This window comes from Lagenorhynchus albirostris, chromosome 1 (genome assembly GCF_949774975.1).
Source record: "Lagenorhynchus albirostris chromosome 1, mLagAlb1.1, whole genome shotgun sequence".
In the NCBI taxonomy this organism is placed as follows: Eukaryota; Metazoa; Chordata; class Mammalia; order Artiodactyla; family Delphinidae; genus Lagenorhynchus; species Lagenorhynchus albirostris.
This window is the reverse complement of record NC_083095.1, coordinates 11,627,617-11,643,909: the sequence shown is the minus strand read 5'-3', so window position 1 is coordinate 11,643,909 and position 16,293 is coordinate 11,627,617. Positions and strand designations below refer to the sequence as shown.

The window sequence follows — 16,293 nt, the reverse complement described above, 5'->3', positions numbered from 1 at the left end:
TTTTTGCTTGTCAAGAGACTCCATTACAAAAATGAAGAGAGGTCAGCAACAGACTGAGAGGAGCTAGTTACAATGCATAGCACAGCTGGCAAAGGGTTTGTGACCAGGATAAGGACTCTTACAGAAACTAAAGAGATGCACAACTACTTTTTTTTTAATGGACAAAAGACTTGGGTAGACAGTTCACAAAAGAAGATTATGAATAGCCAGATAAGCACACGAATAGGTGCTCGAAATCATTAGTCATCAGGGAGATGCAAATTAAAACCTCAGGGAGATACAGCACTCCACACCCACTAGACTGGCAGAAAGTGGAAAGATGGGCAATACGACGCGTTGAGGATGTGGTGCAGTTGAAACTGTCATACTCTGCTGGTGGAAGGGTACAGTGGTACAGCCACTTTGGAAAACTGGCTGTTTCTGATAAGATTAACAACATACATCTAACCTATAACCTCAGATATTTACTCAGTCTAAGTGAAGCCATATGTCCACAAAAAGACTTGTACAGGAATATTTGTAGTGGCTTTGTTCATAAATAGCCCAAACTGGAAACAACTGAAGTGTCTGTCAACAAGTACGTGGGGGCTTCCCTGGTGGCGCAGGTTAAGAATCCGCCTGCCAATGCAGGGGACACGGGTTCGAGCCCTGGTCTGGGAGGATCCCACATGCCGCGGAGCAGCTAAGCCCGTGCGCCACAACTACTGAGCCTGCATGCCACGACTACTGAAGCCCGTGCGCCTAGAGCCTGTGCTCCACAATAAGAGAAGCCACCACAATGAGAAGCCCACGCACAACACAGAGTAGCCCCCACTCACCGCAGCTAGAGAAAGCCTGTGCACAGCAACAAAGACCCAACGCAGCCAAAGATTAATTAATTAAAAAGAAAAAACAAGTACATGGATAAACACATTGCATACTACTCAGTGATAAAAAGAAACTACTGATACAACAACATGGATAAATCTTTTTTATTTTTTTAGTTTTTTTAAAAATTATTTTATTTTTGGCTGCATTGGGTCTTTGTTACTGCATGTGGGCTTTTCTCTAGCTGTGGCGAGCGGGGGCTACTCTTCGTTGTGGTGCGCGGGCTTCTCTTTGCAGTGGCTTCTCTTGTTGTGGAGCATAGGCTCTAGGCACGCAGGCTTCAGTAGTTGTGGCGCATGGGCTTCAGTAGTTGTGGTGCGCAGGCTCAGTAGTTGTGAATCGCAGGCTCTAGAGCGCAGGCTCAGTAGTTGTGGTGCACGGGCTTAGTTGCTCTGCGGCATGTGGGATCTTTCTGGGCTCGAACCCATGTCTCCTGTGTTGGCAGGCAGATTCTTAACCACTGCGCCACCAGAGAAGCCCCGGATAAATCTTTTTAAAAAGCCACACACAAAAGTGATCATACCGTATGATTCCATTTATAGGAAATTCAAGAAAAGGCAAAACTAAATTCTGGTTATAGAAAGCAGAGCAGTGTTGTCTGGGAGTGATGGAAATATTCTGTGTTTTTATCTGGGTGTTGGTTGCACAGTTAATACGTTTGTTGAAACTCATTTTATACTTAAGATCTGGGTATTTCACTGAACGTAAATTTTGCCTCAACTAAAAAATATTGAAGTGTGGAGTAAGTGGATTGGGGATCACAGTACAATCTTAAAATTGAGCATTCCTTTTTAATAGTAAGTAAATCTTAGTTTATACTCAATATAATTCCATTTCGTAGTTACTTATTGTAGACCTAGCCCTGCAATTAATTTGTGGGAGTGCTGTAAGCGGTTTAGAAGGAAGGAAGCTTGATGGATTGTAACTAGACTTATTGTGTCGCTTGTTTCACAGTGTATACAAATTTCAAATCATTAAGTTGTATACCTGAAACTAAAAGTCAGCTATACCTCAGTGTAGTTTGTAGTTTGCCCTAGGTTGTAGCTAAGAAGTGGCAGAGCTGGGGTTTTCAACTTAGATCAGTCTCTCAGCCTCTTTTCCAGACTGTGTTGATGCAGACAGTGATTCTTACCCTCACAGAGCTGACTGGCAGTTTCATTGAGGAGGCAAAATTGTTACAATAGTGAAGCTAAATGCCAAGATAGTAGGAGTCTAAAAGAAGGCTGAGATCAGCTCGGGCTGGAGTCGTTGGAAAGGGCTTCAAGGAAGAGGCTTTGAAGGGAGGCAGAGCCTGAAGAAGAGAAGGGGACTGGGGAGAAGAGAAGGAGACTGGGTTTGCCCAAAAGGGAAAATTTGAACAGCAGAGCAGAGGCCAAATGGGAGCGGAGGAAGATGATACAGGTGAGAGCAAATAGAAGATGGAATGAAGTTATTAAGGAGCAACTGTCAGCCAGACCCTACTAGGAAAATTCTCCTTTCATATCCCAAAGTGCCATGTGCAAAAGGCACTCTTATCCTCACAGGTGAGCAAACAGATTGGGGGAAGTGTAGCAACTTGTCCAAGGTCAGGTAGCTAGGAAATTGCAGCGCAGAGACTGTGGTTTTTGCAGTGCACCACAACTGTTGACTTATGGAGGTTTTGAATCCAGGTTGAGAAGCTTGAACTGTGTCCCGTGTACCAGTGCTTTCAAATGTTTTTGACTGTGATGACATAGCAAGAAATACAATTTAAGTCATGTCTCTATACTCACACATACTTACACGTATAAAACCAAAACAAGTTTCACAAAAGAATACTCTCACACACTATATGCTGTGCCCTCTATGTACTATTCTGTTCTGTTTTTTTAAATGGCAACTGTGACCCACCAAATTGATTTCATGGTCCACTAATACAGTTTGAAAATCGCTTCTGTAGATGGTGAAAGAATCGTAGAGTTTTGAGAAATCATTTAATGCCACGGTTTACCTGTGGGAATGTAGTAACGTGGTTTCTGTGTTGTATGCCTTTCATTTTATGTAGTAATCTTATGAATACTTTGCCTTTCAGCTTACGAATAAAACTTTAAGCAATAGCAGTCAGTCTGAGTTAGAAAACCGACTCCATCAGCTGACAGAGACTCTCATCCAGAAGCAGACTATGCTGGAGAGTCTCAGCACAGAGAAGAACTCTCTGGTCTTCCAGCTGGAGCGCCTTGAGCAGCAAATGAACTCCGCCGCTGGAAGCAGTAGTAATGGGTCTTCTATTAACATGTCTGGAGTTGACGGTGGTGAAGGTAAAAAAAAAAAAAAAATAGAGAATCTCAAAAGAATATTTCATTGCCTTAATTTTCAATGTTGCTAATTCAAACATGATTTGAAAAGTTACAGAAAGACCATTTTGTTTAAAAAGAAGCTTTATCTAACAAAGCAGCCATTTTTCTCGAGGCCTGGGCTATGCACTATTTGGTATGATCGTTAATGAACTGGACAGTGGGCTGATTACTATCCCACACTGGTTTCGAACCTGGAGAAGAAGGCCCAGGACACTTAACAGGGTGGTGAGGACAAATAATTCAGTTGAGAGGGGCTTTCAGGAATCTTAAAGTAAGACTTGCTTTAATAACCATAATTATTAATATTAAAGTTAATACATAGTCACATGAGGATATCCGTGCTCTATAATTTTAATGGAGAAATGTATAGATTCTCAAAATACATGATCAAGAAGAATATTGAAGATTTTAGCATAAGTTTCAACAGATCAGGTTTTTAGTCTTAGAACTTCATAACTACTTTGACTACAAAGTAGTCATTCAACAAATCTTAGTTCTTTGGCTTTAAATTTTTAGAACTTTTTTCAAATAACATGTTATTTTATATATATTTTTTAATAACACAGTCTCAGTATAAAAAGAAATGCAAAAAAAAGGAAATTAAAATCACTTGATAATCTGTTGCCCTCAGGTAACATTTTGGAACATCTTTGTCCAGACTTTTTTCCTATATATGTTTGCAGTACTTGTTTTATTGATTTTTAATTTTTGTCATATTAATATATTTTAATAATATATTTCATACAATATGTATATATTGCTTTATAGAAATTTATCACATGAAAACACTGTAGTTTGTTTAATCAGTTCCTTATTGTTGGAGATTGATAAATGATCAGAAATGGAATTGTTGGGTCAATAAGTACCCACATTTAAAGGCTTTTGATTCTTGTTCCCGAAATCAGCAAACAATTATTAAGTGCCCACTCAGTATCAGGTGCTGTTGCAGAGATACAGTGGCCAACAAGAGGCCAGACTCTTTGCCCCATAGATCTCACATTCTGGTGTCGTGGGGGAATACAGGGGAGGAGACAGGCAGTAAACAAGTGGTATGAGCTGGAGATATGTGCTACAGAGGGAAATGGAGCAGAGAAAGATGTGCAGGGTGCCACATGTGAGGAGGGGATAATAATTTAAACAGGGTAGTCAAGGAAGACCTTGTTGAAAAGGTGGCATTATATTAAAGTCCCAAAGGAAGTCAGGTAGTAGACTATGACGAGATCTACAGAAAAAGTGTTCCAAGCAGAGAGAAGTGCAAAGGCCCTGAGGCAGGAGTATAGCTGGCATATTGCAGGAGACCAGTGCAGCTGGAGTAGACTGAATGAGGGGCCAGAACTTGGAGGAGGCTCTTTAGGTCTGTATAAGGACTTTTACTCTGAATGAAGTCGGAAGCCATAGAAGGGTCTTGAGAGGGGTAACTGAGCTGACCTGTATATTTTAACAAGATGTCTCTGGCTGCTGTGTCAAGAGTAGACTGCAGAGAGCTAAGCACTGAGGCAGGGAGACCAGGGAGGGGCATGGTATTAACCCATGTAAGACATGCTGGTGACTCAGACCAGAGTGGGGATGGAGGGGGTGGGTTCAGGATTTATTTTAAAGGAAAGCAGATGGAATTTGCGGGCAGATCAGATGTGGAGTTTGAGAGAAAGGAGTTAAAGGTTTTTGGAAAAGTGGAGTTGTGTATTGAGATGGGGAAAACTGCAGGAAGAGAAGGTTGGCAGCAAGGGCAGGCAATCAGGATAACAGTGTGCGGTGTGCTAAGTTGAGATGTCTACTAGACATCCAGATGGAAATGAAAGGGTGATGGACGAGCCTGGAGTTGGAGGGGGCTGGGCTGGAGATGCGAATTTGGGAGTTACCAGCTTTGTAGAAAGGGTGTGTGGCCTCACTCCTGCGGGCCCAGGAAGAAAGTGCCCATTAATGCTGCCTCTCACCAATACTCGGTAAACTCTGATTTTTGCTACTTTCATAGGAAAATAATTTTCTTAGTTTTTGAATTATGATTTTTGCGGGTATGGAAGTTTACATATTTAAACTGTCTTTTTTTTAATGTTTTCACCTTTGGTTATTGCTTAAAAGTTGACCTTGAGAATTTCTTCCATATGTAACATAAGGTATATTGAACTATAATTTTGTTAGAAAGTTGACTTTGGTGTCTGTACGTTAATTACTTATTTTCTTGTTTAAACAGGCACACGTCTGCGAAACGTTCCTGTTCTTTTTACTGACACAGAAACTAATCTGGCAGGAATGTATGGAAAAGTCCGCAAAGCCGCTAGTTCAATTGACCAGTTTAGGTAAGCAGTGCCGGCACCAGTGAGTGACGGACCCTATTTCTGTAACATTCTCCAGTGATTTCAGTCATAGTGAGTCCTGTCCAGCAGAGCTGATATTGATTGATTGACTGCGCCATGCGGCTTGCGGGACTAGTTTCATCACCAGGGATTGAACCGGGCCCCCTGCAGTAGAAGCGCGGAGTCCTCACCACTGGGCCACCAGGGAATTCCCAAGCTGATTTTTTTTTTAAATACTTATTTATTTATTTGGCTGCACCAGGTCTTAGTTGCGGCACGCAGGATCTTCGTTGCAGCATACGGGATGTTTAGTTGCGGCACGTGGGATCTTTTTTAGTTGTGGCATGCAGGATCTAGTTCCCTGAACAGGGATTAAACCCGGGCCCCCTGCCTTGGGAGCCCGGAGTCTTAACCACTGGACCGCCAGGGAAGTCCCCCAAGCTGATATTTCAGTGTCATGAAATTGCTTTAAGAGGTCTGCCAGTGCCTGTGTTTTGTTGAAGGTGTTTAACTCTGATCATTTCTCTTCTTTCTGTAATAAACTCTGTTTGAAAACTCATTAAATTTCATTGAGAAAGCCTGTATCATGTAAATGCATCCATTTGAATGTTTTATTTCCTTACTTCATCATATGATTAGAATAAAAGATGTCACTATATATAAATGAATAGTACTTATTTTCATATATATTTTATATATACTATATAAATAAAAATTATATGTTATATATATTTATAAATAAAACTTTTTATACTAGTAGTCATCCACCTTACAAAGAAAATGTTCTCCCGGTATATGTGTATAGCCTTGATAAAGTTCATATCTAAATAACCTACTAAACTCTCTTGCCTTTTAGTTTTTATAATTAAACATAGTTGAAATGAATCGTTGCCTAACAGAACAGTCTCTTCTTACCTTTTTGTGTCAGAATAGAGCTGTGGTGTTAAAAATGAGGATGATTTACTAATTTGGATTCCTGAAGCCATGAGCCTTGGATGCCATAGTCACTGTCTCCACACTATTGAGCATCTCTATTTCAACTATTAATGTATTCAACATACATATTAGTTTTTAGAGAACATATATGCAAGGCAGTGAAGGCATATATGCAAGGGTAGTGAAAGAAGCAGAAGGGCGTAGAAGAAAGGTGTATCTGTACATGTATCCGTCTTAGGGAAAAAATGTTGCAGAAAGGCATAGTAATAGGTCTGGACGTCGTAATGCTTCCCACTCTTAAAGTGTTTACTTGAGTTTCTGTAGTTGGGAGCCTTTTAGAAGTATGTGTCCATGCTAAAGCTCCCAGATTAGCTATTTACAGGTTCATTCCAACTAGACTCTTTTTTCCTATTCATGTGTTCACACTTGCCTTTGGTTCCTAAAAGAAAAATGATTGCTAGAGGGACCAAGTTTGCCTTCTGCAGTTGTAGCTGAAGAATTAAGAGGAATAGCTTGTGCTAAAAGCTTAACAGTCAATCCCCAAATAATGATAAAGTATTTGTTCACTGCTATGATATTTTATATGGTTATTTCAAGTAATCATTTAACAATCTACTGTAAAACAAATAATCTGTCTTTTGTGGTAGCCACATAAATAGTTTAAATGAGTAAAGTCTTAAAAAACATGAAGAGATATTACCACAGGAACATGTTTTGAATGTAACTCTCTCCTCTCTCTCCACCCCTACCACTTGCACAGCATCCGTCTGGGAATTTTTCTCCGAAGATACCCCATAGCACGAGTTTTTGTAATTATATATATGGTAAGTAAACTTGTTTGCAAAAACAGTGCTGCATTTGATTTTTAACTAGTTTTTTTCAGCTGCTGATCTTTTTGACTAAACTTTTAGCAATCAATTTTGAAAGAGAATAGAACTCATTTTTGGTAATTAAGGTTTTTTTTCTTAAAGTGTACAAGTAATGTTGATAATTCATTATGTCTAAAAAATAAATTGCTTGAAGGCTTTTCCGACAGTAAAACTAACCGTAGTGCAGTTTAATGATTACCTTTATTTCTAAGCCCCTCCAGTGATACAATACAAAACAATTGATTTCATTTTTATCTTGAAGTAAAGTTTAATTATTTCCATGTGTTTTGCTTTATTTCCTAAAGGGATCTCAAAGGTGATGTATTTTCTTTCTTAGATTTCTTAGCTCTAATAAAATGGTTACCATAGTTTGGGATGCCGTGTCATATCTTCTGTGAGCCTAAAAAGCCCACTGACTGTTCTGAGTGGGGATGTCTAAAAGTAGTTGAACTGAATTAAGACGGGCAGTTTTCTTGAGAAGAAATAAACGCATACTTAGAAATTTCCTTGTGAGCCACTAGAGGGAAGAGTTACTCCTTTAAACAAAAAAGTTTTAAGATGAGGGGAATGGAGAGAGCGAAAGAAAAAAAATTGAATGGCATCAGAAAGGATTCAGAACATGCCCACATCTGGGTGGGGAGATTATGAGGAACACAGGCACCCTCTGCCAGCATGAGATGAGATGTTGCACTTCTTGTGTGCAAGGCACTTCGTGATGGAACCTCATCATGTCAGCACCACCATGAGGGAGTTAGTGGAAATGTATCACTGCAGGTCCTGTTCTGGACCCTAAATCGACCTCTGAAACCTGACACATTATTCCTGTCAAGAATGTCTTCCCATCTCCTCTTCACCAAATCATGGCTAAACCCTCTTTCAAAACACCAACCACAACTCTGTTCTAAAAAGCCTTTCCAGCCAACTTCATGTACACCTAGCAGTTTTAATCAAGCCATCTACGCTACATTGTAATCCCCTGATGGGTTAGTTATGTGTACGTGTGCATGTTGTGAATGTGTTCAAGACTTTGCCCCTCTCAACTGAGAATGCTGTAGGTATTGTAGCTCTTTATTACCTTCCATTGCACTTTTTAGTTCATTTGACTGCACAGTTGTTTCTTCCTTGTTTATCCAGTAAACACGTACTGCGCGCCTGCACTGTTGCAGACACACTAGCCACAGGAGTACAGAGACAAACGAGACATAGCTCCTGCCCTCAGTGCACTGCACAGTGGGCCTTTAGGGAGGATTGATTTATTGGCTAATCCGTAAATTGTTTTTTCTTTCTTCAGGCTTTGCTTCACCTCTGGGTCATGATTGTTCTGTTGACTTACACACCAGAAATGCACCATGACCAACCACATGGCAAATGAACTGAGCCAGGTTGTTCTGGTGATTGGTCATCTCTCTCCAGTTTTGGGGTCTGCAGAAGGGTCACTTGCCTGAAATTCCTGAGAAGGGTACACAAGATTATTTTATCACTACAGGCTTTTAACTTTTTAAGTTATTATACAAGTACTCTGCTACCAAAATCTTCTTCTGATTTCCTTCAAATGGTAAGAGTTTCTAAAAACAAAAATAATCTAACGAGCTCAGCTCTTGCTTTTTCTGAGGTCAGGGGCTCAGTGTATATATGCATACACACGGAGATGCTGGGGGTGTCTGCCTCTGTACAGACCATCCTGTATTTTAGGTGACACTCATTATGGGTTATAATCAGGGAAACTAATTGTATTTAGTGATATAAATAAAATGTTTTCTTTTTGATAATTCAGTCTGCTTTGTATTTTCATATATTTAACTTTGCAAATGTAGATTTACTTTTTACATTGTTAAATGCTTGATTGGTATAAATCTTTCTATAAATACGTAAGTAAAATTTACTGTGCATTTTTCTTTTAAAAATAATAATTTTTCACTCCCATTTAAACAAGACCTTTCCAGATCGGCGTTCACGAGCAGAGCCAGAAATCAGAGCTGATGCCACTTGTAATTGCATTAGTGATGTGTGCGCTTCTTTTCCTCCCCCTCCCACCCCACATGCTGTCTTCCTTTAATTCTTATTCGTTCATCCATTGTCTTCCTTCACCTCTTTTCCTTTTCTCTAGCCTATACCTTGGGTGGGCTCAGGACATCCATAGCCCCTCTGGTAGCATTTAGGAATCAAATTTGGTGTGACACCCTTTGTGTTTTTAAAATACTCCAAGGCAGAGACTATATAGAGTTACTCTTTGAAAAGGGACATTTTCTCTGCCTTAAGTCCAGTATAATGTCTGTTTTGGCTTTCCTTGTCATCTACATGTCTGAATTCTCATTTTGTCCATGCCGGCCACTGGCAGTCTCTCTTCATATATAATTGGCATATGTAGATCCTGGGCTGGACAAAGGGTATAGTCCTTCCTGTCAGGAATGCCTTTGCAGTAGCCTGCTGGTGCCTAACGGGAAACCTGACCAGCTTCTGTTCTTAATGATATTTATACTGTGACTTTAATTGTCCTATAAATTCTTCGAAAGTTTTGGTATGCTAGATGTATATGTTTCTTATTTTTCATCAGAGAATGAAGTTTTAAAGGTCATCTTAGGTGTGTTTGGGCTTTTTTCCAATTTAACGTGAATGAAAAGGGTAGAGAGTTCTATACCATCTAAAAGCGGATATGAGATTTTGGAGGGTAGGGTAGAGACATGTTATTAAATCTACATGTCATAGTTTTTGGGTTTTTTTTAATTAATTATTTTTGGCTGCGTTGGGTCTGTTGCTGCGCACAGGCTTTCTCTAGTTGCAGCAGTGGGGGCTACTCGTCGTTGTGGTGCGGGAGCTTCTCATTGCGGTGGCTTCTCTTGTTGTGGAGCACGGGCTCTAGGAGTGCGGGCTTCAGTAGTTGTGGTGCACGGGCTTCAGTAGTTGTGGCTTGCGGGCTCTAGAGCGCAGGCTCAGTAATTGCGGTGCACGGGCTTAGTTGCTCCGCGGCATGTGGGATCTTCCCGGACCAGGGCTCAAACCTGTGTCCCCTGCATTGGCAGGCGGATTCTTAACCACTGCGCCACCAGGGATGTCTCTAGATGTCATAGTTCTTCTTCAGGTGTGATAGCCTATTAGAGTCTGAGCTGTGAAGTCACATTTTATCTCAAACAGAGTGAAGAGTTTAGACTTATTAATATCTTTTAAAGTTTTTTTTTTTCTCTTCTAATTTGGAACCATTTCTGGAAAATGATTAAAACCAGGCTATATACTTAAAATGGAAAATGGCACCTGCTTCATCATCGTGTGTTGCCAGACTTCCCGTCTCTGCATGTCCTCCTGGTTTTTGTTGGGATGGCTCTAAATCTTTTGTTCAGCTTTTATGCATTCTTGGCTTTGGAAATAGTTTGACAAAGTGTTTCTGAGATTATTTTTCTGAAGTTACTTAAATCTTTAATTGACTTTCAGTTTCTGTATTGTTGACCACTAACATACTAGGGGATTTTTAAAAGTCTCCCATTCACTTATCCTCAGATAACATGAAACCTTCTTGACTTACTTAAAAGGATTGTGTGAAAGCTGAATTTTTTTCTTCTCAATGTACTGCTTTGTATTTATAGCTGTCAGTTGGAAAATAAGATTATTTTATTATCTTAAGATTTCCCTTTCTCTAGACTTTGTGCTTTCTAAAACCTACCATTTCTATTGCTGCAGAACAGAAACTTCAAAGGAAAAGCATGAGTTGTTAAAACATGGAACTGTGTCTACCCTGGTTAGTTTTGTCGTTAAGGGAATAATGTCTGGGGCTGGACATTCTAGCCTTCATTTAGGAAGACTTACATACAACTCACCCTGGAGGGGAAAAAAACCAACCTACTCAAATATGCCTCGCTGGGCTCCAGCTCCCTACTTTAGGAGGTCAGCTGTATTGGAAAAGGCCAGTATGGGCATCTTGGTCTAGATGGAAGTAGAAGGACAAAACTGGCAAAGCCAAAGGGACTAATAGCCTAAAGCCCTTCAGGCTGTGATTGGTCAGAAGAAAGAAATGACAGAAAAATGTCTTGTGGTTATTCTGAACATGTTGAGGCTAGTATTCTTAGGAACTCTTTCCTGAGTGAGAAGGCTGTGGATTGAATGTTTCTGAACTTCTACAGTTCTAACATGTGGTCTGCTCTTCAGACACAGATTCCAACACAAACACCTCCAAGTAAAGAAAACTTTTTTTTTGTATGAACAGTTGAGTTATCAAGTGTGTTACACACAGAAACCTCATTTACAAATGTCTCGAAGAAAAAAAGTGGTGGTAATATAATCTTAAGCCATCACAGGACTATAAGATAAGTTCAAATTACATACCCTTGTGCTGGCCCCTTCTAGGAACTGGGAATAGAGTGGCGAACAAAAGTCCCTGCCCTCGTGGAGCTTACCTTTGAATGGGGAAGGCAGACTACAAACATACGCATAATGTGTCACTAAGAGTTAAATGCCGGGAATAAAAATAAAACGAGGCAAAGTGTAGAGAGACGTGGGGGAGGAGAGAGGGAAGTCCTCCCTGCAGAGGTGACACTGGTGCAGAGCCTGAATAAGGTGACAGGCCATGCAAAGTGGAGTGGCAGTGGGTTAAAATGCAAAGACCCTGAAAGGTGCTAAATTTGCTGAGGTGAGGACAGGCTGAACCCAAGGAGGTGATTTTCCTATGTAGTTGCAAAGAATACCAGGTCAATGAATTGATACTTTCCCCCATAACTTCTTGGTCTCCGCATTCATAGTTAATGCCTCATCTTTGTTCAAGTCAAGGACAAAGAGAAAAATGAAATCCAAGAGCAGAGCCCTTCATATCTGAAGGCAATATCTCTCATCCTTTGATCAACCAGCCTAAGCACGGCTCACTGTCCTGCACCACCGCTCTTGTGCTATCAGAGCTCGTAAACTCAAAATGACATTTCTGATCCCGTGAGGACAAAGATACTACCTTTTTAATCCACTATTATATCCTTAACGCCTAGAACACTGCCTGACACATAACAGGCCTTCAGTTGTTCACTGAACTTCATTGACTGAATCAGGCAAAACACTAAATTCACGCATGACTCCTCGAGAGCTCCTCGGACCTTCACTCAGCATCTGTCCCGTCCACACAGCACCTCTGGTTTCCAAAGCCAGAGCAAAGAACTGTAACTGGCCAGGCACATTGCTAGTAGCGAGGACTTTGATTGGGCAGCTTGTCAGGGTTTTCCCAAAGAGGGAAAAGCCATAATAATTTAAAATATAAAAGCAAAAGGTGACCTGAGGATTTCGCTGGTCCTAGATGTTCATAGTGAAGACCTTTAATCATCAGGGAGAGTTCAGTCTTGCTTAATGACTCCCAAAAGACAGGCAAGGCTGCCTCACAGTGGAGAAGCCTTCTGAAAGCAATACGATATTTAGATTCACTTTTTGAAAGTTCTGCAAAGCAACATGTAGGTACAATCAGGTTCTTTTCTAATGTCAAATTAAGTTTCCTCTCTACTCCACTGGACCTCTCCTCTTTAGCCGATTAGCTTCTTGTGGTGCTAGTTAAACTGAGTTTACACAAAGTATATAATAAGGTTTATGCATGTAAACTTATCAACTATTAACAATTTGCTTTCGCTCACAAATGTGGCTTAAGTCAACTGAACTCAAGAATTAATTAAAACAAATGTAACTGGGGCTAGAACATGAATTCTCAACGTGGGCTGATATCACCTTCAAGGGGGTGAAAATTGATTTTTAGGTGGGGAAAAGTATCTTACTGTTTATATTTATAAAGCCCAAATATACATGCAGTACATAACAGTATATCTGTGACATTAAGATTTTATTGGGGTAGGGAGTAATAATGAAAAAAAAAAAAAGGTTGAGAAATACTGGGCTAGAAAGATCAAGCAACCTAGATCCTGCCCTGGTGGAGCCTACATTCTATTTTTTTCTTTTTTAATTTTATTTTTTTATACAGCAGGTTCTTATTAGTTATCCATTTTATACATATTAGTGTATACATGCCAAACCCAATCTCCCAATTCATCCCACCAGCACCACTACCACCCTCCCTGCTGCTTTCCCCGCTTGGTGTCCATATCTACATCTGTGTCTCCATTTCTGCCTTGCAAACCGGTTCATCTGTACCATTTTTCTAGATTCCACATATATGCGTCAATATACAATATTTGTTTTTCTCTTTCTAACTTACTGACAGTCTCTAGGTCCATCCACATCTCTACAAATGACCCAATTTCATTCCTTTTTATGGCTGACTGATATTCCATTGTATACATGTACCACATAATCTTTATCCATTCATTTGTCAATGGGTATTTAGGTTGCTTCCATGACCTGGCTATTGTAAATAGTGCTGCAGTGAACACTGGGGTGCATGTGTCCTTTTGAATTATGGCTTTCTCTGGGTATATGCTCAGTAGTGGGATTGCTGGGTTATATGGTAATTCTATTTTTAGTTTTTCAAGGAACCTCCATACTGTTCTCCATAGTGGCTGTATCAATTTACATTCCCACCAAAAGTGCAAGAGGGTTCCCTGTTCTCCACACCCTCTCCAGCATTTGTTGTTTGTAGATTTTCTGATGATGCCCATTCTGACCGGCGTAAGGTGATACTTCACTGTAGTTTTGATTTGCATTTCTCTAATAATTAGTGATGTTGAGCAGCTTTTCATGTGCTTCTTGGCCATCTGTATGTCTTCTTTGGAGAAATGTCTATTTAGGTCTTCTGCCCATTTTTTGATTGGGTTGTTTGTTTTTTTTAATATTGAGCTGCATGAGCTGTTTATATATTTTGGAGATTAATCCTTTGTCCATTGACTCGTTTGCAAATATTTTCTCCCATTCTGAGGGTTGTCTTTTCGTCTTGTTTATAGTTTCCTTTGCTGTGCAAAAGCTTTTAAGTTTCATTAGGTCCCATTTGTTTATTTTTGTTTTTATTTCCATTACTCTAGGAGGTGAGTCAAAAAAGATCTTGCTGTGATTTATGTCAAACAGTGTTCTTCCTATGTCTTCCTCTAAGAGTTGTTTTTTTTTTTCTTTTATAAATTTATTTTTTATTTTTATTTTTGGCTGCGTTCGGTCTTTCTTGTTGTGTGTGGGCTTCCTCTGGTTGCAGCGAGCTTGGGCTACTCCGTTGCAGTGCGCTGGCTTCTCATTGCAGCGGCTTCTCTTGTTGCGGAGCACGGGCTCTAGGTGCGCGGGCTTCAGTAGTTGTGGCACATGAGCTCTAGAGCGCAGGCTCAGTAGTTGTGGTGCACGGGCTTAGTTGCTACGCGGCATGTGGGATCTTCCCGGGCCAGGGCTCGAACCCATGTCCCCTGCATTGGCAGGCGGATTCTGAACCACTGCGCCACCAGGGAAGCCCCTCCTCTAAGAGTTTTATAGTGTCCAGTCTTACATTTAGGGCTTTAATCCATTTTGAGTTTATTTTTGTGTATGGTGTTAGGGAGTGTTCTAATTTCATTCTTTTATGTGTAGCTGTCCGGTTTTCTCAGCACCACTTATTGAAGAGACTGTCTTTTCTCCATTGTATATCCTTGCCTCCTTTGTCATAGATTAGTTGACCATAGGTGCGTGGGTTTATCTCTGTGGAGCCTACATTCTAAGGAAACTGGTTTTTAAAGTCATGCATGATCTGCCCTCACTCATGAGCTTCAAGCCACCCCCACATCTACTACACTCCAGCCTCTTGTACTGTGCTAGTCTATTGCTGTTCCAACTATTCACTGCCTGTTCTTATGGGAAGATTTTACTTCCTGTCCCGCTGATGTCAGCCTTGGCCATATGACCTGACTTGCTTTGGCTGATGAAATGTGAGTGGAAGGGGCATGAGCCGTTCCCAAGCAGAAGTTTTAAGCATCATCTTATGGTTTTGCCCCCTAACTTGTTCCTCCACCGTGAGCCCAACATGTTCTAGACAGGGGCTGCTCCTGGAAAGAAGAGGACGTAGAGCAGAGCCAAAACATGGCGCATGTCAACAATGGACATGTAGCTTGAGCAAAAAGTAAAACTTGGCTTTTGTGAGCCCCTGAGATTTGGGAGTTTGGTTGTTACTGCATCACGACCCAGCGATAGATGACTGATGGACCCACCAATGCCCCCTGCTTTCTCTCCACCTTCAGACCTCCCCTCTGCTTAAAGACACTTCCCTTCTTGGTTCCTGGCCCCTCCTGCTGTCAGCTTAGATGCTTCTTTCTCTATTAAGTCAGAATTCCTCCCTGCCCCTCCCCACCAAAAAAATACCAGGCTAGGTGTCTCTAGTAGGCAGAATAATGTCCACCCCCCAAATGTGTCCATGTCCTAATCCCTGAAACATATAAATATGTTATGTCAAAACATTGCAGATGTGATTAAGGATTGTAACAAAAGAGTATCCTAAATTAACCAGCTGTGCCCGATGTAATCATAAGGGTCCTTAAAAGATGGAAGAAGAAAGCAGCAGAGTCAGAGATGTCATGACAGCAGAAGTCAGAATGATTGAATAGCTGGCTTTGAAGATGGAGGAGGGGCCATGAGCCAAGGAATGCAGGCAGCCTCTAGAAGCTGGAAAAGGCCAGGAAGCAGATTCTCCCCTAGAGCCTCCGCAAAGGATTACAGCCCGGCCAGGACTTTGATTTGAACCCAGTGAGACCCACTTCAGACTTCTGACCTCCACGACTGTAAGAGAATAAATTTGTGTTGTTTTTAGGCACTTAGTTTGTGGTAATTTGTTACAGCAGCAATAGACTCTGATATGGTGTCCTTCCCTGGTTATGAACCCCAATCACACAGTAGTTCCCTAAACATAATACTGACGCTGAATTGAATTGCCTCTTAACTTTCCATCACGCCATCATTCTGGAATAAACAAACAACTTTCTAAACCAGAACTAATGAGGAACAGTGATGGGTGACAAAGGATTTCCCCAGGTAAAAAGAGCATTTTCTAAGTTGAAAGTGTATCTGAGTGTTAGTTTTTCATCGGGTGCTACGTTTATTTTAAAGCTGGATGGGAGTGAGAAAGTAGAAAACGGCCCTACTGACAAGCAGTCAGCC

The 16,293-nt window shown here is 40.8% G+C and overlaps 1 protein-coding gene across 3 annotated transcripts in view; it reads left to right on the top strand.

Annotated features, from left to right (window-relative positions):
- GOLGA5 (golgin A5) overlaps nt 1-15,949 on the top strand; it is a 41,077-nt gene extending 25,128 nt beyond the window's left edge. Inside the window, exons 10-14 of one of the 3 annotated variants that reach the window (XR_009543754.1) lie at nt 2,918-3,143; nt 5,374-5,479; nt 7,173-7,236; nt 8,573-8,836; nt 15,669-15,949. Coding sequence is in view for 2 of the 3 variants with exons in the window: in XM_060167285.1 (XP_060023268.1) it covers nt 2,918-3,143; nt 5,374-5,479; nt 7,173-7,236; nt 8,573-8,653 (477 nt within the window). In the remaining variant the exon portion in view is untranslated. Of the gene's footprint in view, nt 1-2,917; nt 3,144-5,373; nt 5,480-7,172; nt 7,237-8,572; nt 9,091-15,668 lie in introns of those variants that run through there. The other 2 variants (XM_060167404.1, XM_060167285.1) reach the window with 2 other exon arrangements.
- Nucleotides 15,950-16,293: the final 344 nt, after the last annotated feature.